The 24,721-nt window shown below is 29.7% G+C and overlaps 1 protein-coding gene and 1 long non-coding RNA gene across 2 annotated transcripts in view; one reads left to right on the top strand and one right to left on the bottom strand.

The window, feature by feature from the left end:
* The window catches only part of LOC123268596, a 50,671-nt gene that overhangs the window by 16,616 nt on the left and 9,334 nt on the right, over positions 1-24,721 (bottom strand). The window lies entirely within an intron of this gene.
* Positions 399-24,603, top strand: LOC123268582 (potassium voltage-gated channel protein Shaw-like). Its single transcript, XM_044733805.1, has 5 exons — positions 399-869; positions 9,333-9,731; positions 9,914-10,204; positions 14,444-14,785; positions 23,904-24,603. The coding sequence occupies exons 1-5, from the start codon at positions 564-566 to the stop codon at positions 23,913-23,915; spliced, it is 1,350 nt and encodes a 449-aa protein (XP_044589740.1). The 5' UTR covers positions 399-563; the 3' UTR covers positions 23,916-24,603.

Raw genomic sequence — 24,721 nt, 5'->3', positions numbered from 1 at the left:
AATTCACTATCATGAGATTTGAATTTTTTTCAATAATTTCAATTTCTCAGTATATATTTATAGATATATAATTTGCATATAACAAATTTTTTTAATTTTTTCAATGAATATTATTAAACAGGGTTGATAGTAAATTATGCAAATGGTATTAAAAACATGAATATTTAATAATTGTTGATCTCAAAAATTAATAATAATTCAATCAATCGATAGGTTAATAAATAATGTAATCGATGAATAGTAATTAAATGAAATGAAATTAATGAATGATTTATTAAATTTGATAATGTAGATTGAGTAATGAGAAGCGAACGCCATCTGGGGTCATAAATAAACCGTAGAGTTTATAGGAGCGTAAAAAGGCCTCGCTGGAATAGAATCAGTATGTTTAAATTTAATGATCTGCATACACGAATTATAGAGTTAGTACAAGTGGATAAATATTGTTTTATATTAGCGTGCTGTTGCTTTTTAATTTTGATCAATGTATTCATGTTTTCGCGAGTAATTAAATATTAATTTGAAGTTTGTGTTGTATTATCGTGGATAAATTTAAATTTTCGATGAAAGATCTAACGAATAATAAAATACAGATGGAATTAAATAAAGTTATTTTGAATGTTGGTGGCACGAGGCATGAGACTTATAAATCTACACTTAAAAAAATACCAGCTACTCGATTATCGCGGCTAACAGAAGCACTTGTTAATTATGATTCAAATTTAAATGAATATTTCTTCGACAGGCATCCCGGCGTGTTTAATCAAGTCCTTAATTATTATCGAACCGGCAAGCTTCATTATCCCAGTGATGTTTGCGGTCCATTATTTGAAGAGGAACTTGAATTCTGGGGTCTCGACTCTAATCAGGTATTTCTTTGTTAATTCAAAGCTTGTGATGATACAATTTTATTTTAAAGTTTCGGTGTTTAATTTTTGTTGTTTCGTATTTTAAACAATTTTCGGAAAATTTAGACTTCTCATTTTGAAGAAATATATTCTTAAATTCAGTTTTTCTAAAAAAAAGGAAAGTAAAATTTCAGAAAAGATTTTTTGTCATTAAAAATTTTAGAAAGTGAAAATTTATTGTAGACAATTCAAAATTTAATTTTAAAAATCAAAATTAATCATTTTTAAAAAATTTCGAGACAACATATTTTTATTTTAAATCTCAAATTTGAAAAAACAATCTAAAAGTTAAATGTGGGAATCGAATTTAAATTTTGTGATCGGTGTTATATGATCAATCAACTAAAATTTAAAGTTGAAAAAAAAAGTGTTAGTGGAAAATTTTAAATTAAACAAAAAAATCATAAATGCAAATTTGGAAAAAAGAAAAATCGCTTGACAACTTTCATTTCATCACAAAAAAAAACTTTTTGTTTTTTGCTTTGATTATGGAAAATATTTATTGAGATTCTTTTTTTTTAACTTCCCGCTAAGAAAATTGAAAATTTTCAAAAATCGGGAAGTTATTGGTTTTACCCCGTTTTTCGAAAATCGAGTTTTCATCGGATCTCGACGTTTTGAGGTCCTAAGAAGCTTTCCTGACTATTTTCACGATGATGTCCGTACGTGAGTGTGTGTGTGTGTGTGTAAACCTCTCGTAACTTTTGAACGGCTTGACCGATTTCATCGCGGTTGATGTCATTCGAAAGGGCTTTGCCAAACTTAGATTTCCTGTAAGTTGGAACCGATTCGGACCAGTAGATTTCGAGAAATTGCAAAAAATGTGAAAGAAAAGTGACAAAAAAAGTTGTTTTTTTTTTTTTAATTTTTTGAAATATCTCCGAATTGGCTGAACCGATTAACTTCAAAAACTAATCAGCTCTTAACCTTGAAATTCCGCATCGATCGCCACATAGAGCGTCAGAATCGGTTGATGCGTTCGTGAGATATCGTAGTCGAAAAAAATCGAAAAAAGTGTTTTTTTGTAATAACTCCGAAATTTTTCATCAGATCAATTTTTTTGTTCAAAATCATTTATAGAGCTTAAAAAACCACATCGATCGCCGCCTACCGCGTGAAAATCGATTGATTTATTAAAAAGTTACAGCAGTTTGAAAATTAGAAAAATCGTGTTTCATCGAATGTTGATAAGACTTTTGAGCTCGAAGAGCTCAAAAGCATAGCAAAGCTATCTCTTTGAGCTCGGAGAGCTCAAAATAACACATAAATTGTATTTTTATGCTCGAATAGCTCGCAAACGTCATAAGTGCAATTTTAAGCGCCTAGGTATGGAATTAGCGGGAAGTTGCAGGGATGGCTTTCAGGGTCAACCGTTTTTCTGATTTTTTTTTTTGAGAAAACCAACAATTCAATTAAAAAAAAAAATTTTAATCATTGTTCATTCTATGAAATTTCATTAAGTAAAAATTCATATCATGTTCCAACTTATGATAAGAAAATTGAAAAAATTAACTAAATATACTGTAAAAAAATTTATTTCAAAAACGTTGCTGCTTATTACTATCCAATTAATGTGATTAAGGTTGTTTGAACAGTACTCCGTTAGTCACAATAGAATTTAAACTTTTTTTTTTATTAAAATTAAAAATTTTAATACGAAAATTCATTATTATAATTTAACCGTTACCAATCGTTATTATTTATTAGTTAATTAAATAATTTAATTAACAAGAACAATAAATAGTCAACATTTAACTCAAGGATTTTTTCACAAAACGTAAACCTGGCAACATCGCGCTTAACAGCTGTTTATGTTTATCTCACTATGTAATGTTGTTGAAAAACATAACCCATAAAACTACACAGGAATTATTAAAATTCGAAATTGGCGCTTTCTATTCTGTGCAACGTTGCCACACTGCGCTGAATCATGTGGTTTATTTATTTTTAAGTATGGTAGACTGATATTGTCGTGAAAATCTTATCTTTTGCATTAAAATATTTTTAAAAGCCTTTGTCAGAAAATTTTCATTTTATGTTTAATGTATTTTAAGAAAGTTGGTTAATTAAAATAGAAGTTTTTTGTTTTTTAATTGTTACAAGAGGTAGTCACATAAATCGATATTTGTGCATCTACCCAATATTCTCTATAGATTACATGTTAAATTTCAATTTTTTAATAATTTATTTAACGATAATCCTTCGTCAGATCTATTCCAAAAAATTAATTTAGACGTATGTGATAGTAATTCTTTACATATAAAAAAATTAGCTTTTGATCTTTACAAGTGCATTTATGTCCGAACAGCCTTAAACTAAAAAAATTCATTTGAACTTGACAACTCGGATAAAGCATCTTTCTAAACATTCCCCCTTACGAGGCGTGGAATTTATAGTCTGATCACATAACAAAAACCCTGTTTAATATTCAGCGATAAAACTCTGAAAAGCAATTTATACTCGAAACAAAACAAAATTAAAAAGTTAAGCTGTTGAATAAAAAAAAGTAGGATTAAAATAATTTATCTAACGTGAAAAGTTTCTTACACATTATAAAAAGCTTAAGGAGTCGTATAACCGGTAAAGTACATCTCGTATGTTAGACTGGGACTCTATCTCATTCTATCGAATTTCATTTTGTTTATTTTTTTAGTTGAGTATAGCCAGTCTAGTTTATTTTTCGACTCGACTAGACTTTTACTCCACACTTCTTTGAGAATTCGTGCCAGAACTTGGTACAATATTCTTTGCCATTTGGTTTTTCTATTCTCATTCTTCGCCTCTGCATGTGATCTCTCACCTAACCCCCCCCCCCTCTAACATTATATGTATACTATCGTATAGTACTATAGTACAGTATAGTATACGTATCCATGAACGAGAAAGTTTATCGTAGAAGAGCACAAGAGCAAGACACGTTAAAGCGCGACGGATGTACCAACACAACAAAAGTTTCGACCAAACTTGACAATTCACCCGATCCAATATTACTGATAGTGATAACTCAACCCACTATCATCTTACCATTATAGTTGTACTTATGCTCATACTTATAGTAATATCTATTTATACTCTTGTGCACATTTTATCAATGATAAATATTCACTCATTTTAAAGTAAAATCCCCGGCTTCGATAGAAATTCGATTTTTTTTCTTTGCAATAATAAAAATATCTGGGACGTAATATCTTCCCAATCTTTTGTACTGGATAAAATCGTCGATTTAGAGGTGTCATAGAGTGTAAATGGTATGCGAGTACTGAGAAATTTTAATGTTAACAATAATTAAGCAATCAAGTATTGAATATATGGATTTTAATACACGGAGAAAAAAATATGGAAATAATTCCTATAATTTTAATGAAATGTTTTCCTATACCATTTTAGAAGCGATTACTTAAATTATGGGAATTGTACCCATCATTTTTGGAAAATGTTACTATAATTATGGGAATGGTTCCTATAATATAGGAACGATACCTATAATTATAACTGTAATATCGGCATGATTCCCATAATATATAGGAATGGTTCTCATAATATATAGGAATAGTTTCTATAATATTATAGGAATCATTCCTATAATATTATAGAAACCATTCCTATAATATTATAGGAACCATTCTAATAATATTATAGTGATGATGTCTTATAATATTGAGATATTTATCATTACAACTCAAGTTATTTGTGACTTCGATGGCCAGTTTGAAGCATTTGAAATATTTAATAATTTCGATAATTTTACTTGCTTCCCAATAACATCATTTGAAATATGTAAAGTAAGTAATATTGTTTATATAAACAATAAAAGTTACATACTCAAAAGGTGGATTTAATAAATATTCAACGTATGTATTGTAAATAAATAATTTGTTTTAAAAATAAAATGAAATTGTAAAAATAAACAATCAATTTCCATATCTACTTTGCTCCTCTAATTATATAGTAAGAAAATATCCCTTTTATTAGAGAAATTTTAGAATTGCTACAATATTTTTCAATATTATCTAAAATAATAATAACTGAGTTGGAATAAACAATTTAAGATTAAGTACACACGTGAATAAAAATTATAAAAAAGAAATTTTTTCACTCTATTGAAAGATCAATTTTTATTTACAACACGGAGAAAAAAGTATTGCTATTGTAGCGATCCAGTGGATCGTGAACGTAGTATTGTGATTAGCTCAAAACAGTATTGTCATTTTCACTATATTATAACCTGATATACTCAATACTTTGGATTCTTTTATTCACTTGCCGTGGTATGTGAATATGTCAAAACGTATTGTGATCATAAAGAAACGTTTCCTTACTACGGCGAAACGGATCGTGATTATCACGATCCACGACGCCTTCAGCGCCACCACGCATAACCAAGTCTGAAACTTACGAGTGGATTTGCTTATAATTTTGGTGATGAAATAGTGATAATTACATAAATTAGTGAATTAATAATAATAGCGATATAGATGATTGGGTTGTTGATAAATTACTCGAGTGAAATCTTGAAAAACTTGTGTCGATTTTTGAAGGCTAGTAAAGAAATAAATCTTCCTATGTTAACTGTGTTAATGCTGTGTCCGTGGTTATTGTATATAATTCTACTGCGTTGATAAGGAAAAACAATGTACATTATATATTGTATTAAATAAATAAAATTTTTGTTTTCATAAAAGTCTTTTTTAGCATAAATGATTTGATCCCATACTGTTTTATACAAAAATATGTTATTGTAAGAAATATGTACAGTAGGGTGTGCCAAAATATAACTTCCGTGGAGAACCTTTTAAAATTGGAATTTTGAGTTCCGCTTTTAACAGGGGCTGCGTTTGGGCATTTCCTGAGATATTTTGATGTGAGACGATGTATTTGATTTTCATAGAATTTTTTAACAGGAGATTTAATTGGATACTTCCGGCCAAATTTTGAATTTTCACCGGAAATGCCCAAACTAAGCTTCTGTTAAAAAATTCTATGAAAATCAAATACATCGTCTCACACCAAAATATCTCAGGAAATGCCCAAACGCAGCCCCTGTTAAAAGCGGAACTCAAAATTGCAATTTTAAAAGATTCTCCACGGAAGTTACATTTTGGCACACCTTAATGTACAGTAATAAAGGAGTAAAAATTCCATTAAAAAATTTTTTTCTTATGATAAAAATATTTGCCTCTTTTAAATGAATACTTCGATAATACAAATTTCTAAACTAATAATAATAATATTTGTAAAAATAAAAAAAAAAGTCATATGAGATAAATTCCTACAGTACTGCTGTAAGTTATTATTTAAACATTTTTAAACCTAACCCAATTCTTGACTGTCATAATCTACACAAAAATTTTTAACTAATCAAGCTACAAAAGGAATTTGTATTCATGTTAATAACAATAATATACCAAAAAAATAATAATCTGCAATAAAATATAATTAATATTTAATTCAAGACAACTAATCATCTATAAACTATAGCAATATAGACACTCGATATCCGAATCCATGTGGATCGTGATAATCACGATCCACTAGATTAGGCATATGCGCATCTAAAGTATAGTCATGCGGGGATCGTGATCATCACTATACTGTATCGTGGTAATAGCAATACTTTTTTCTCCGTGGAAAAAAAAAAAATTTATTAGCAAAAAAATATATAATAATTACTTTATATTTTTGAAATGATTGCTTCATTGATATGAACATAAACATTTTTCTATTATTATGTGCGTCATTCCCATAATATTATAGGAACCATTCCTTTAATAGTATAGGAACCATTCCTATAATATTGTAGGAACCATTCCTTTAATAATATAGGGACCATTCCTATAATATTATAGGAACCATTTCCATAATATATTGAAGCTATTCCATTATTGTATAGGAACGTTTCCAATAAACTATGGGTATGGTTCCCATAATGAGCATAGAATTGATACCTATAATGATCATTTTATTCCCATAATTTTTGGAAAGGTTCCTATACATTTCTCTCCGTCGAGAATTCTAGTGGGACTGGAAATAAAAAAAGCCATGTAATCCACAGATTCGGTAGAATCTGGCGCCAAGTTCCGTTCAAATCCGTTGTAAACGGAGCGCCAGACTACCGACTGTGTTTACTGTAAGCAGGACGATATTTTGAGGTTGCAAATTTTATTTAATTCTACGGTACTTTTTTTTTCTAAATTGTATATTATAACAGTAATTCATACTTTATTTTACTGACATTAATTAACAATAGTCGATCATAACAATTAATCTGCTTGAAATTATTAAATTTAATCAGCACAAACTATAGCAACGCAAAAATTTAGATCCTGACTTTTTTTCGATGTAAAAAGTGACATGCCACAGACTAAATAATTCGAGAATACATGGTAATCCTCAATAGATGGGAAACTACAGTTGAAAAAGATATTTCAAGGCTTGCATCTACATCCGCCAGGGTGCGCTTGAATTATTTTTACATAAACTGTAGCTTCAAAGGGATAGTTTGCTATAAAAAATGCAGCCAACGCGATACTTAAGTTGGTACCAATTGTAAATTTTATTATAATTACAAAAATACTAAAATCCGAACAAAAACAGTTTCACTGTAAAAATCGCGCCAAGTCCACGTTCATAAGACTATTAAGAGAAAAAATTTTTTTTCTTCACAAAAAGATATAAAATAAAAAAATTGAAAAATCCAAGTAACCGATATGATTGTATACGATTTTCGAAAATTAAAAAAAATTTTGGTGTAAAGTTAAAAATTATAAAAAAAAAAATTTGGAACGTACTTGGTGTGCGTGGTTGCAAAATATTTTACTTTTAATGAAATTCGTAAAATTTATTTACTAGGACTTTCAAAAAAATTGAAATACACAATGACGCACACCAAGTACGTTCAAAAATTTTTTTTTTAATTTTTAAATTTACAACAAAATTTTTTTTAATTTTCGAAAATCGTATACAATCATATCGGTTACTTGGATTTTTCAATTTTTTTATTTTATATCTTTTTGTGAAGAAAAAAAAAATTTTTTTTTCTCTTAATAGTCTTATGAACGTGGACTTGGCGCGATTTTTTTACAGTGAAACTGTTTTTGTTCGGATTTTAAATTTCCAGGTCACCGGAAAAAAATTAACCTGAATCAAGAAAATAATTTTGAAAAACTTAATCGTCTTGATTCGAATAAAAAAATTCTTAAACTGAAAAATTTTTTTTGGTTAAAGAAAATTTTCTCCCCTTCGGGCGTAAAGCGTCAACTTTAGCCCCGCTATGCTAAAAGTTGCCGCTTTTCACCTCTGTCAAGGAGAAAAATAGTATACACACCATGGGCTGTAAGTAAGAAAGCCTGGGCTTCGCCTCGGCCAACAATTATCTGTGATCTGAGACATTTCTTACTTTACTGCCCTAGGTATGTAATGTACTATTTATTTGACTTAATATTGTAAATATTATTTAACTTGTTGTATAACATTCATTAAATTGATTTCTGCGTAATTTTATGAATTAAAAATTCTTAATTAAATGTTACTTGTCTCATTTTGATAAATATTGAATATTAATTGTGTTTTATGTATCATGTAATATTCATACTCCGATACGGTGTAAATTTATTCTACTGTTACACCGGTATAACATCGGTTTAACACAGGATTTTTAACACCGCAAAAGAGCACCGCTACACCGGTGTTAATACACAGGTGTTACATAGCGGTGTGTAAAATGAGTCAATTTTAACACCGCTTTTTTTACAGTGTGATGTTAGCTTGAAAAAAAATTTATTGTTACACTTTTAATTTTAATTTGTTTTGTTAGTTTTATAAGTCAATTGATTTATGCCAATAAAGTGAGGTTATAAACATCTAATTGTCTATTCATTCATCTGATTATACACAGTAAAAAATTTTGCGTCATTGCGTCAAAAAATTTTGTGTTAAAAATTTTTATGTTAAATATTTTACACTTTTTTGTGTAAATTTAACATTAATTGTATTAAATTAACACAGAAAAATGTTAAATTAACACAAAAAAGTGTAAAATATTTAACATAAAAATTTTTAACACAAAATTTTTTGACGCAATGACGCAAAATTTTTTACTGTGTAGTAAATTAACATTTAGTGATAATCAGTCTATCTAGGTTTTGTGATAATCAGTAAACTTATTGTGATCATCAAAATATCGCGTTTTCTGAGTAACACAATACCAAGGTTTTTTATTATCAAAAAAAAATATTCTCAGTCGAAGAATACTTTTTTTTTAGTGTATATTTTTTGGTTTGGTTAATAAATCTATATCAAAACTGGCTAGAATCAATTTCACTAAAAATCTGACAACAAAGCATCCCAAAAAGGAGAAAAGCCCAAGAAGGGAAATGAAATCCATTTTTTCTCCGAAAAATAGCTAAAATAAAATAAATGTTCCAGGTTGAGCCATGCTGCTGGAGCACTTACAGCACTTACAAGGACACAAAGGCGACCCTTGCGATTCTCGACAAGCTCGACGTAGAGGGTATGAAGCTGTCCGAGCAAGAAATAGCACATTTGTTCGGATATGAGGAAGAGTACGCGCGTGGAACGTTAACACGATGGCAACGTCTAAAGCCACGTATTTGGGCGGTGGTAGACGAGCCTTATTCATCAGCATTTGCCAAATATATTGCCTGTTTATCCATCCTCTTCATCTGTCTCTCAGTCCTATCATTCTGCCTGAAAACAAATCACGGGGGCAGTAATCCGCGAGCGTCTTCCGCTCGTAAAGCATTTTATTACATCGAGCACGTTTGCAATGCCTGGTTTGCTCTGGAAATCATCATCAGGTGTCTCGTAAGTTTATTTTTATCCATTCGTTCGGTCTCATCCCACATTTCTCATCTTTCATCTGATCCATTGTGGATTTTACGTTTAACGCCACATACCAGTCCACCAGTTGGAGCCCCGCCAGTGCACGCCGTTAAATTAATCGTAATGACCACTGAGCGCTCTGTAATTTTTAATGACTTTTTTAGGTCAGTCCCAGCCTCAAACGGTTCGTAGTATCCCCGGTTAATGTAATCGATATGGCAGCGACACTCAGCTTTTACACCGAACTTTTCATGACCAAATCAAACATTTACCTAGAAGTTCTCTCGATTGTCCGCGTGCTCAGACTCTTCAAATTGACCAGGCACTCACCAGGACTGAGGATTCTTATCCATACTTTCAAGGCTTCTGCAAAAGAATTGGGACTTTTGGTCTACTTTCTTGTTCTGGGGATCGTTGTTTTTGCCAGTCTCATTTTTTACGCTGAGCGATTGCAGGTAATTTTTTTTTCTCTTATCAATACATAAGAAGAAATTTTCTTTAAAATTTAATGTTTAATTTATCGAAAAAATTAGCAGACCGCACGGAAAAAAATTAACTTTGAATATTTTCACTTTCATATTTTTACACTTAAAAATTTATTACGATGTTACATTGAAAAAAATGCGTATAAAAGTAGCCAATATAAGAATTTTTACGACGTAAAATTATAAGTTTGGGAAATTCAAAAGTGTACGTCTCATAACGCTCATTTGTTTTCTAAAAAGACAAAAAAAAAAAAATAAATCGTATAATTGATTTTTAAAAGAAAAAAAAAATTAAGTAATTTCTTACAGAGTATTTTCTAATTTTTTTTTTTTTGTAATAATTGATGCCTATTTTTCTTTATCATATGCGCACGCAGTTTAAAAAAATGTAGTAATAATAAGATTGCTTGATCTCATTTTAACTTAATGAAGTGGCGAAGAGAAATAAGAAAAGTTCTTTTTCTTTATACCTCGGTCGAAAGTACGCATCTTTTGCACCTATTTCGAGGCAGAAAGTTAAAGATTCGTGCATTGGTAAAGCTGCACATTCGCCCTCTATTATAACAGTGGGAGCAAAATATGCTTTCGTTATCGCGACTGACATTAGTCACTTGTTACTAATTATCTTTTGTTTACGCTGATCATTTACTATTGATAGTACAATACAACTTGGTTATATTTCTTTCTTTCTTCTACTTACATGAAATATTTTATATATTATAGATATAACTGCCATAAGAGTGAGTAGATCATCCGATGTAACTTATAACCAGGTTGTACTGAACTAAGATTCAGTTTGACAGTGACGTGTGTAAAATGGATCAACTTTATTTAATTAATGAATCATTTAAAAAAATTTTCAATTTTCTTAGCGGGAAGTTAAAAATGTACGCAGTAACAACAATTTAATTTGATTATTATTAATTATTGTTAATTTTCAAATAAAATGCTCGTTTTTTTTTATTTTTAACCGAGAATAATCTTTATAATGTTTGTTGAATTCAAGAAACTTTAGTTTTATTTAATCTAAAAATTTTTCAAAAAAAATGTTTGTTAATTATATTTTATTTGATTTTACATTAACTTTTTTTATTTGATGCCTGCCCCCCCCCCCTCCTCCCCCGACCAGCAGCACTTGCTTCGCTCGTGCCGCAAATGTCGGGGACAGGCATTCATTTTTTTTCGATGCAGTACATTAAATATTTTACGTACTTTCGACCGGCTATAAAGAAATAGTTATTTATGCTATATGTGGGATAAGTAGCAAATAATCTGACAGTCGTATTGTTGCGACATGAGCGTAAGGTTTATGAGGCATTCTTATGAAGACGAGTGTGGTAGATGTCGCTACGAGCCGTAGGCGAGTTGCGACAACCACACGAGTCGTCATACGAATGTCTCGTAAACCTTACAGCGAATGTCGTAATCACGACTGTCATATTTGCTATTTATCCCACCTGTAGCATACAATACTTTTTACAATTACTGCTCTGGAAATTGAATTTGAGAGGAATATTATAAATAATTTCTTTTAATTACTTTTTTTTTGCGTTTAACACAGTTGCATTGCAACATAAATAAATAAGGGTTAGGACTGATCGTTGTTTTTAGTGTATGATTCACATGAACAATAAAAAATAAATTATTATCGCGGCATCAGATGACGTTTCAGTAGTCTCTAGTAAAATAAAAACGACGGACTGAGTCAAACTCAGATTGTGTTCGTCGGGTTATATTTCTATAGTAGTATAGTTTAGGCGGAATCCGTGTAGTTATGTGGTCTTAACCAAACATGTGCGTTTATGAAACACATATAGTCAAGTATGCAACTATTGAGTACTTCGGAGATGACACACAGCACTCGAAAAGTCAACTTCCAGAGCAGGTGTTGTAAAAAATAGTATACACTACACGGGCAGAATTTTAAGAGCTCTGAACTGCGCGTCGTGATCATGGCGCGCAGTGCAGAAATCTCAAACTTTCTGCTCTAATAGTGTAATATACTATTGTTTTTGTAAGTGTGCATCATAGTGAATTTTAATAAAAACTCATAAAAAAAAACTACGTAAGCTAGGCTACTGTCATGAAATACAGCACTAGTTCATCAAATTCTGGAACTAATAAAAAAAAGTCCTGTCTCGATAAATCAACTTTTTTGGGAGTTATCGTTGGTACGTACAAATCAACGTACCGACATCAGGACGTCCACGAATAATTTTTGTCGAAACGATTTTTTCTTGCTCTCCTAGCCGAAAGTACGCTCTTCCGGGATGCACTGGACTCCAGGAAGATCAACTTTTATGGCCTGCTCTCTACGCATGCACGCTACGCATATTTCCTGGCCGGCAGCACAGAACCTCGCTTTCTTTCGTACTTTCGTGGTGCGACCGGCCTATACAGCGAGTTTCAACTGTATATAACAGTCACAACATCGTCTGTATGTAACATGTCCGCGTATAAACTAACCAAAAAATGTCAAATAAATAAAAATAATTTCTAACTAGGTTATTGTTAATGAACTATTTAATAATAATACTGCACAAATAATTTATATTAAAATTTTAGAAAATAAAATATAAAAGTTTTGTAGATTTTATTTGCTTTCTTTTATATTTTGATAGCTAGTAAAGCGATGTTTATAAAACAATCCATGTACTCTACACGCTTCTAATAATTTAATTTCAATTTTTCTTAGCCGTCTAATTAAAAACTAATTTTTAATCGACTTAAAAAAATTAATTCTGTGATTAAATCGAGTTTAAATATTTGTGACAAGTTCTGTGCATGTTATCTCTCTTAATCAGAGCGTTTGTTAGTAAACTTTAAAATAACTTATTTTTTTTTATTTATTAATTTTTATTTTTTTATTATACCCTCCCCGACGAGTAAAACCTCGGCTTCACCTCGGTTTTGCAAAACCCCTTCCACGGGGTTGCGTACATTCGGCTGGAGAGCAAAAAAAATAGTATACAACCCACGACCAGAATGTTAGATGCCCTGACGTATGTGATATGATAGCCTCGGCTACGCCTCGGCCATCATATCCCATACGCCAGGAAATCCAACTTTCTGGCCTTTGGTCGTAATATACTATTTTTTTTTTTTTCAAATTAGCAACATAAATCGATTTTTAGAAAGTATAAGATGGTTTAATTTAAGTGTTTTTTTGATGTGCATCTACTCATATTATCGTATAAGTGTATTATGGTTGTGAAAGAGGCATTTGAAGATCACAAAACTGCTTGACCTTGACGTCTCGGGAGTAAAACACTACCTCAACCGCTTTGCGTTAGGAGGCGTACAAAATGTAAGATTATGAAAGTGAAGATTTTGAAAATCTAGTCTTGGACTGCGATGTGACAATTGCAATTTTTTCTACAATATTATTTCCGTATATGAAGTTTGAGAATCATTGCATACAATGTAAGATCAGTTACATATTTATATAATTTACTAAAAAACGTATATATAGCTTAAAGGGTTGATAACACATTCTAAAATAATATTATTTTGGTGAAAATTGAAAATTATTTTATAATCATCAATATCTGTTCAAAAAAATCGGATTTGTGATATGGTATTTCAAAATTATTCTAAGACAAAGCCCTAGAATTAATTTTTTGAAATATTTTTCCAAATTTAATAAAATCAAGAAAATTGAAAAAATCTCGAAAATAATAAGTAGGTTTAATTAAACCTATTCGTTAGAATTTAAAGACATATACATCAAATTTGAATTATTTTTCAGCTGAAAAGTTTTTTCAAAACAGACTGAATTGTGACTTTTATGAAAATAGAATAATTTTGAATACTACTTTTGAACTTATTGACTGATGTCGTTAATTTTTTAATTGAATTAAAGTATTTGTACACAAAGTTTCATTGAGATCGATTGAGAATTGTGGACACAATTCAATAGACGTAGATGTGAAAAATTAATAAGAAAATGAAAAAAACAAAAAATAAATAAATCCATTTATTTTGTCGCGGTTGCTTTGTCATCGGATAGTTTGTTGTGTTATTGAAAAAAAGTTTTAGCGTGAAACGAAATTTAAGCGTCAGAAGTAATAATAATACAAAAAAAAAAAAAAAAACTAAAACAATGTAATATTTTGTGAGCTGTCAATATGTGAGTAAATAAATACGGGTTGCTAAATGTGTATATATGTTTAAATGTATATGTAAGGCGACTTTGGTATTCCAATATAGGAAAATCCGTCGAACGACTTCAATAGTATACCAGAGGGACTTTGGTGGGCACTAGTAACCATGACGACAGTTGGCTACGGTGACGTTACACCCAAGACATTTCCTGGGATGTTCGTCGGCGGACTGTGTGCTCTCGCCGGGGTATTGACTATTGCCCTACCGGTGCCCATTATCGTCAGCAATTTTTCTATGTTCTACTCACACAGCCAGGCACGCAGTAAATTACCCAAGCAGAGAAGAAAAATTCTACCCGCGGAAATTCCTCGCCGACGTAGTCAGAGGCTCAATCAGCTCAAGATCAACGACCATTTCGAGACTTCTTTTGGTGACGGCACTGACCAGGTAATCATTTACCCTTCTTATTGATAACCCAATTATTTTCCGATCCCTCTTTTTCCCCATCTGTAATCTAAGGGACGAAACCATGTGTACGATATTTGAGAATTGTTTTTTATCTTGTAGGTCATTTATATTCTTTAGACCCAAAAATTTACAGATGGTTTGGTAAATCCAAATGAGTATGTCTTAAACGCTTGTGACAGACCCAAATTGATCAAAGTAAAAATTAAATATACAATAAATTTTTACTAATAACTTAATACTATTTTCAATTTTTTAATAATTTTATATCAAACATCAACACAAAAAAATAATTATCTACTAAAAATTACAAAAATGACTTGAAAAAAATTTTTGATAATAAGTTAGTTAAAAATAAATTGTAAGTCATTACTTCTACTTTCAATTGAATCCTAAATTTTTCCGCAGATAGTATTTTTTTATATGAACGGAACGCTCTCTCTTGTTCTGATATCTGATTCGTAAAAACAATAACGATCAAAGTTTATATTACCGGCAGTCAACCAACGAAACAATTGAGTAACAATAGTATTAGCTGCCCTTTCAAATTTTTATAAATGACAGTTCAAAAAACAGTAAATTTCTCCAACTGCCAGTCAAAAATAATTAATTATATTAAAAAAAAGAAAAAAAAAAAAAAATAAGCTGCTATTGTCATTCCAGAACTTCCTACTTAGCACACGGAAAGAAAATTGTACAAAAAATTACAATGAAAACATCGTAATTTTTAGTATAGGACATTGTAGTGTCGGACCAGAACTCAAACATCGTAATTTATACGATAAAACATCGTAAATTTCTATCACTCAAATTAAAAAGAAGTTTAGGTTACCGAAAAAATAATTCTGTATCACCGAGGAATCGAACCCGGTGTCCTCTCCGCCACAAGTCCAAGGTTTATCCCCTTACACTATCGGAAGGAATATGTGAATTTCTGTTCAGTCACATAATAAGACCCTCCATACAGTAGTTGGTCATCTTTCGGTGGTGGCGTCGCAAACTACTGGACTCTGTCTCTCTTTTATTAAAACATATAGTATGCGTCCTTATTCACTTGCTTTGCGGAAAAAAAATTTACTAAATAACATCGTAATTTTCAATAATTCAAATTGTATTCTATAGACGGCAGCATCGTAAAAATCAAGTTACTGAAAGTCTAGTCCTGGATTACGATGTTACTACTGTAATTTTTCATAGGATTTTTTTTTCCGTGCAGATGAGATAGAAAAAAATAAACTTGAAAAATCTACACCATAAAAAAAATTTTGAAAAATTAAGTAATCATTTTTCGTCTTAAGAATGTGCTTTTCATATCATATTTGACATATCAACCGCGAAAGTTGGATTTTCGTGCAACACACAGAGGGCGCAAAGAACACTATTTCTGGCAATATAGTTTAGTTAATTTACCTCGCACTAGTATCGAAAAGTAACTTCTCTCTCTCTATCTGTCTCTACATTTCTGCACAACTACGCTAAAACACGCTATAGAAGAGTCGAATTATCTTTTAATTTGACAAACGTCCGCTGGGTGGAGTAAAAAACGCAAAAAGAATCTTAGCGACAGTTGAATTTTGTAAACAACTTCAACATATATGTACATTTAATCCGTCACTATTTAATCTCGTTTAACATAATTCTTGTGCCTTCAAATAAAATAAACAGTAATTAAATATTTTGACTGTTCTCACAAATCCAACGTCCGCAATTGATATTACAATAAATTTTTTTCGATACGTTATGCTCAAAGGTAGGGATCTTGACAAACTTGAAGTGAAGGCACACGTTTGAGGCTATGGATACATTCTCATCAAGACCTCGTACTATATCCGGACTCGCTACGCTCGTCCGGATTAATAGCTCGGTTTTGATAATAATGCGCCCAGAAAAAATCAGTAGCCTCTACCGAAAAAATACGGTAGCTGCTACCGATCGCCAATCGGCAGCCTCTACCGACTATTTTTTTCCGTGTGTGCACACTCGCGCTTAATGCATGTAAATAAAATAGTTTTAGACAATATCGAATATAACTATAAGAAGTATCTACATAATTACAAATTTAGTACCTCGATCATCCGCTAGATGGACACTAGCGCTTGAATTTTCTCACATTCGGACCAGAGGCTAAAACTTATAAATCTAATCTCAAAAAAATTATGTGTATTAGGTTTTTAGGTAGATTTTGTTAGAAATCTAACTATTGCATTAGTCCTCATGGTGGAATTTTCACCTGATTTTGCTATCATATGTCATAATTAGTCAAATAAATTCCAAAAACACCATTGGTTAAAAATTTATATATATATATATATATATATATATATATATATATATATATATATATATATATATATATATATATATATATATATGTAATATAACCAGTCTTGTCATCAGGATATCTTGAAAAGTTTTCAACCGGTCTTGATAAAACTTGGTACACATATTCTTTGGGTAATTACCGAGGTCGAGTTCGAAGATGAGCAAAATCGGTTAATTAGTTTAGAAATGGCGGCCATTTAAAATTTTCAAAATTTTGTAAATTTCAAGCTTTGTAACTTTACCCGCGAATAACTTTTGACTGACAGAAAAGAGCTCATTTCTGGAAACTTTATGGTGAAGCTGATTATATTACCTTCAATTTGACCCATAACACTCATCCTTTATGAAGATTTTTATTAATTTTATGGGCCATTCAAAAATTTTAAAATAATGAAAACTTTTTTTCAAATGTCGTTTTTTTATAATGACTTTTAAACAGCTTTACCGACCGATTTCATAAACTAATCAGCTTTTAACATCAAAAAACTACGTCGATCCCCGCCGGACCGGTCAAAATCGCTTGATTCGTTTGTGAGATATCGTTGATGAAAAAAATCGAAAAAAGCGTTTTTTTTAAACAAATTTCCAAATTTTTTATCTGATCAATTCACGGTTTGAAATTCATCATAGAATTCAAAAAAACTGCATCGACTGTTGTTAACTACGTGATAATCGGTTAACTCGTTTAAAAGTTATTGCGGATTGAAAATTTAAAAATTACATAAACATTTTTTATTCAACAAATTAAATAACATGAATAAAGAAAATCTCATATCACATGAAATTTACCTTCCATTTCGGATGAGGCCGAATGGCATTTTTTTCATATGTTAAGGTTATTTTTTTTTTAAATAATTAAAGCTTATTATTATTGCTTATTGGATGAAAAAATAGAACTTTAAACAAGTAAACAAAATTTTTTATTTTTTTTCAAAAACTGATAGCGAGTAAAAATAAATAGCTGAATTTTTTACATAAAGTTTCGAGTCATTCCAGCCAAAGAAGAAAATATTTTATTATTTGTGTATCTATTTGATGACTTATACTTTTTTTTTCCGTAAATTACATCGATTTCGTTGATACTAATTCTTTGTTAAATTCATTATTGCACATGGCTGATCTTTAATTGCTTTTTAATGATATTATATAATGATGAACTCCTTTACTCACAAATTTAATATATGATGATTTCGAAGCTTTGAGTAGACTAAATTTGAAAATCCTTTTCACTTGAGACTTCTGAGAAATTATTTCTGCATTATGAACATCGTCATCATAAATACTAAATGTCTCTTAATTGAAATATTACATTATAAATGGAATAATTACGTCTTTGATATAAGTTTCTACAAACTTTTAAACAAGCACTCTTAGTTGATAATAGTGCATTACATAAACAGAACATTTATTTGACTTTATGTATCATGCATAAAGTATAAATATTTAAAAATTATTTTATCAAGTTTTTTCATCTACACTGAGAGACAGTTTTATTAAATACTAATAAACGCTTATTTGTATTTAGTAAGGCACGTATTTGGCTCATGCGCAAATAAAAAATTTATTAAATACAAATAAAATTTTTATTTGGACCAGTTTTGAGATTTTATTAGTATTTAATACGCGTTAATTAGTGTATAATACGTTTTTATTTATACACAAAATAACTTAGTTTTTTAGTAATCAATGAATAATAAGACAAAAACGTCATAATCGGTGTTGTTTTGTTAATAAATGGTTGTCAACAAATTTTATAATAAATCTATCTATTATCACCAAATAATGGTAAACTATTGACGATTATCCATAGTTTCAAATTAAAAAATGTATATCAGGAAATGGAATTTTATAATGAAAATACATAGAAATTTTTTTTTAATTTTTAAAGATAAATATTTATGACACTGAAGTTGACAGATAAATTAAAAAATTTTTTTTTTATTTTATAGCAATTAAATTATTATAAAAATAATATGATAAAAAAGTTCTGCATGTGAAAATTAATAAAAATTACAAGTGAAAATTTTCAGAAGCATTTTTTTATTGTGATTGATTTGTTAAAAACATTTTTAAAATTGACAGCTGACAGCTAACTTCATTGTTATGAATATTTATAAAAAAATAATTAGAATTTGTTATATTTAACTAACTTTTCTTTTATTGAAAATCACTACATGATATAATAATGGTACCATTCGCACTTGTGCTGACATTAAAATTAAAAATCAAATAAGGCTAACCACAAGCAGGTTATAAATATACACATATGTACATTGAATTACTTAAAGAAATTTTAATTTTTATTTGCGTTGAAAAATTGGCCACAATGCATCTAAATCCCTTTCTTTTAATAAAACATCCATTGGTTAATAGACACTCTTCACTGTTTAATAATTATTTTAATTTTTATTCACTATTAATAAACAATAACTCCAAATTTTACGCCTTGACTTCAGCATTAAAGATGGCTACCGTTAAAGCGAGACTGGCGGTGGTTTTAATAAACACATATTAGTATCTAATAAAATTTTATTAAATACTAATAAAATTTTATCCACTGCAAAACAAATGATATTTATACGTAATTAGTAGATTTCATAGAAATCTAACTATTGCATTGGTCCTCATGACGGAACTTTTAAAAAATTTTGCTATTTTTCGACTATACTCGTCAAGCTGAGTCGGAAAATGCATATGGTTCAAAAGTTTATATATGTATGTATATATATATATATATATATATATATATATATATATATATATATATATATATCGGGTATAACGCGGCTTGTCACGACGATAGCGTCGCCAATTTACAACGGATTTCTACCAAACTCAACATACTTATTCTACAGATAAATACCAAAGTCAAGTTCGAAGATGAGCTTAATCGGCCAAGTCATTTAGAAATACCAGGATTTCAAAATTTTGAAAATCATAAAAATTCATACTTTTTCATTTTCTTACTCGAATATTTTTGAATGGGATAACTTATTGAAATTCTGTAAAATGCATCTGAAAGCTCTTTAAATAAGTTTCAATTTAAGTACCTCTATCATATGTGTAGTCGTAAAATTTTTTATAAATGCCAGGATTTAAAAATTTTCAAAATTATAAAAATTCATATTTTTTCACTTTTTTACCCGAATAACTTCGAAATAGGATAACTTATTAAATTTCTGTAAATTGCATCTGAAAGCTTTTTAAATAAGCTTCAATTTGAGTACCATATCATATGTTTAGTCTTAAAATTATGTCCTATTCCGCTATGCCAATTATGAAATTTGTTATTGTACTGGTTTTTGAAAAAATTTTCAAAATTATGATAAATCATAATAATTAAGGTTATAAGCAGTGAAGTGAAATAAAAATCTGATCAATTATTTCTTTTCGTGGATATACTTTTTTATTAGAAAAGGCCGGAACAATAAAAATTAATCATAAAACTCACTTTTGCCTTCAAAATTGTGTTAACGACCACTTTTCACAATTTTGTTCTCATAAAACTTTCAGCCTATAAATAGAATTGCGAATAGTGGGAATAATTTAGCATGTGTTGTTATATATATATATTCATAATAAAAACTACCTGGACATGGACAATTACAACCCGTGCGGCTATTATTCAATGATCGTCTGACATTACACCTCCCCATTTATTTACGACCTAAACTTGGTATAAATTTTATGGTTTGATATTTTCAATTTTACGTTGTAAGTCTGTTCAGAATTTTTATGTTGTAATCATTATCATCGTTTAATCAATATCAATAACATTATTATTATTAGATCATTGTTATTATCATTATTAATATTAATATCAATGCAATTATTATTCATAAATTTTATATAAATCTAACTATTGCATTTTTTCTCATGTAGTAACATTTGAAAAATTTTCTGATTTAGCTCATCGAGCTCGTTCCGAAAATTCCGTTAGTTTGAAAGTTTATTTATGAATGTATACCCGGGAAAAACAGATTGGATCTGGCCATATATAAACAGATCTGGTCAGATTGTTAAATTCCCCGGGTAAAAAAGATTATATATACTCATACATAATTATATACGAAAAATGGCCCTATATAATTATATAGAATTATTTCCGTAAAAAAAAAAAAAAAAAAAAAAACGGCGAGCGCGGGAATCAAACCAGGGACCCGACGCTTGAAAGACTAATTCATTACCTGTTTACCTACGAGGCTTACTTGAAGAGTAGAGTTTGTAATAACTACAAGTACTGTGAATCGTGTCCATGATCGATGCGTAATGAACAAAGTTTTTTATCAAATTTGCAAATTATTAATTATCAATATACGCTGATAGAAAGATTTATTAACTATTAACAAATTAATTTATTCAAAGACAATTATTTAATTTATTAAATTTTATTAAATATTTTTTAACATTTAATAAATATTTATTTGGGAGGAAAGTATATTTATTAAAATAGTTTATAAGTATTTATTAATAGTTCACAAATATAGTTATATCTGGCCAGATATAATAAAATCTTTTTATGTCTGATGTATTTTTCAACCCAGATATAGTTATATCTGTTTAGATCTGATCAGATATGACTTGATCTGATTATGTCTGATGTATTTTTCCACTCAGATATAGTTAAATCTGTTTAGATCTGATCAGATATGACTAGATCTGATCATGTCTGATGAATTTTCCAATTCAGATATAGTTATATCTGTTTAGATCTCATCAGATATGACTAGATCTGATTATGTCTCCAATCCCATATCTGATCAGATATAAATAGATCTGACCAGATAAAATTATATCTGGTGAGATCTAAACCTTTTTCCCCGGGTATTTATATATTTATACGATATAATGCGGCTTGTCACAATGATAGCGTTTACAATTCGCAACGAACCTTATACTAGAATTCAACACACTTAAACTTTTGTTAATACCTTTTGATTAAGCCAACTTATCGACTCCCGTGAAAAAATATTCTGATCAGGCTTGATATGAGCTGATAAGGCTATATAAAAATTTTTGATATGTTCATATCTGGCCTGATATGATCTGATATGTCCATATTTAATTTTTGATATGTCCTGATATGGCCTAATATGAAAATTGGCCATATCAGGCCTGATCAAGCCTTATCAACTTGATATGTCTATATCAGACTTGATATAGCTTGATATGCTCATATCTAATTTTACATTATTTTTTAATAGGTCCTGATATGCCCTGGTATAACCTTATAAAGTTATATATACTTTGATAAACTTGAAAAAAAATCCCTGATCAGGATTGATATGGATTCATATAGTCTGATATACTCATACCCTTACCAGCACATAACTAGTCTTATGTACTCATATAAAGGCATACCCGAGTAAAAAATCTATATATCATTATATATGATTCATATCTAATTATATATAATTATGAATGTATATATAATTCATATACAATTATATATGAATCATATACAATTCTAAATAATTTTTTTACTCCAGTGGGTATTTTGTGATTACCATAAAACATTCTCTTTTTCTATCTAAGAGTCTGTTACTCCAATGATTAACAATCTTTTAATATATAGTATTTTTCGGATGAAATAATAGGAACTTAAAAAAAAATTTTATTTCACAAAAATTATTAGTTTTGTCAAGTTCAAAAATTGTTAGCCAGGCCCTCCAGCAATATATAGTTCCATATACTAAACAAATAATTCCATCAAAATTTAAGCTTTCAATTCTGATTTTACCCCAATTATTTTTTTAATTTCAAAGAAATTATAAGTTCTAAAGCAACGAAATACCTTAACAATATATCGTAGAATCATTTTTGCGATTTCATGTATACATAGATAATTTTATAAATCTACATATAGATACCATTATTATATATAAATATTGGCAATTAATAATTAATAAATTAGATAAAAAATTTCGTTCACTACGAATCGATCATGTATACGATTTGCATTACTTGTAGTTATAATAAACTCTGTTCTCCAAGTAAGTCTCTTTGGTAAACCGGTAGTGAATTATTCTTTCAAGCAGTAGGTCCTCGGTTCGATTGCCACTCGCGCCGATTTCTTTTTCCTATGGAAATAATTATATATAATTATACCTAATTATACATAATTATATAGGGCCATTTTTCATTTATAATTATGTAATATAATGATATATAATTTTTTTTACCCGGGCGGGTACATAGTCTGATATACTTATATCAAGGCATATATAGTCTGATATGGCCAATTTCCATATCAGGCCTGATATGGACGGTTTATATCAGGCCTGATATAGTCTGATCAGAAAATTTTTTCACGGGTAGTCTTAAAATTATGTCCTATTCCGCTATGCCAATTATGAAATTTGCTGTTGCACTGGTTTTAAAATTTTTCCGTCGATATATATTTTTGTCGATTGCATAGAAGTTAAAAACCCTAGTTTTGTATACAATCCTCGTTATATTTTTTTTCTATTCATGATGAAATCTACTTCCATTTCGGCTGCCGAATGGTCTTTTTTATTAATATTTATTGACAAGTAGTACTAACATAAAAAATTCCAAATACGCGTTTTTATTCGCTGTGAATAAAATTGTCTCTCAGTGTAGTTTTTGGAATTCACTTTTGATAGAGTTCTGTCCAAAACCGAAATTTTTTTTTGATTGACAGAAGCATTGTCTATAAAATAAATGATGAATTTTGAAAATTTTGTTGTTTCTTACAAAATTTATTAGAAAAAAATGAAATGCAGAATATCTAATCAGAATTTTCCTTTTCCGACAGTCAATTATATAAACGAAGAGGAGAAATGCGAGGTCTAAGTTTATTGAGTGAATGCAGCCAAACATTTCAGTATTTTTCCTGTACCGGATATCAAAATATCAAAGAGAACAAGTGATGCGTCTCTTTGTAGCGCATGAGAATGAAGTATAAAAAGGGAAATGTAGAAAGGAAGACGAGGAAGCGAGATGGATAAACCCAGAGGGGTCTAAAAAAAGAATTGCTAAAGGATTCAATCGTTTCCTAGAGACATTCTAGATATGATAAAAAGAGTTAAGCAAAAAAGGAAAAAGTAGCCTGGCTGGAAGAAGAAAAAGGAGAGGGAGCTGAGTGAAAAAGAATCGACTGACAAATTCCGTGGTGGATTTCTGCGTCTTTACCCCTTGGATTCGAGAAATGTTAACGCAAGAAGCCACGTAAAAAAGGCTTCACTCAACCTATCACCCTCGTGTCTATTTGTGGATAAAAGATCCTAGAGATGTTTGCAAGCCGATATCCTTTTTAGTTTAATACTTTTTTTATTTATTTTTCTCAAAGAAAGGTTCTATTCTATCCCAGTTCAATTTTCAAAGTATTGCATTCTACTCGTTGCATTTAAATTAATTTTATTTTTTATTAGTTGAAAATATTTTTTAATACCGTGACCAGGGATCAAGTGTTGATAAACTTGTAGATCCAGTAGATTGATAAATTGTAATTTTAAATAATTTGTTGTTTAAATAAAATTTTTTATAATATAAAAATGTATATACTGAGAGTTAAGTGTATACTGAGAGAAAGTAAGTGGAGAATGACCCGGTAGCTTAACTGGTAAAGCATCC

The sequence above is a fragment of the Cotesia glomerata genome, linkage group LG7 (assembly GCF_020080835.1).
Source record: "Cotesia glomerata isolate CgM1 linkage group LG7, MPM_Cglom_v2.3, whole genome shotgun sequence".
NCBI classification, from domain to species: Eukaryota; Metazoa; Arthropoda; class Insecta; order Hymenoptera; family Braconidae; genus Cotesia; species Cotesia glomerata.
The sequence above is the reverse complement of the archived record's forward strand: the minus strand, read 5'-3'. Positions and strand labels throughout refer to the sequence as shown.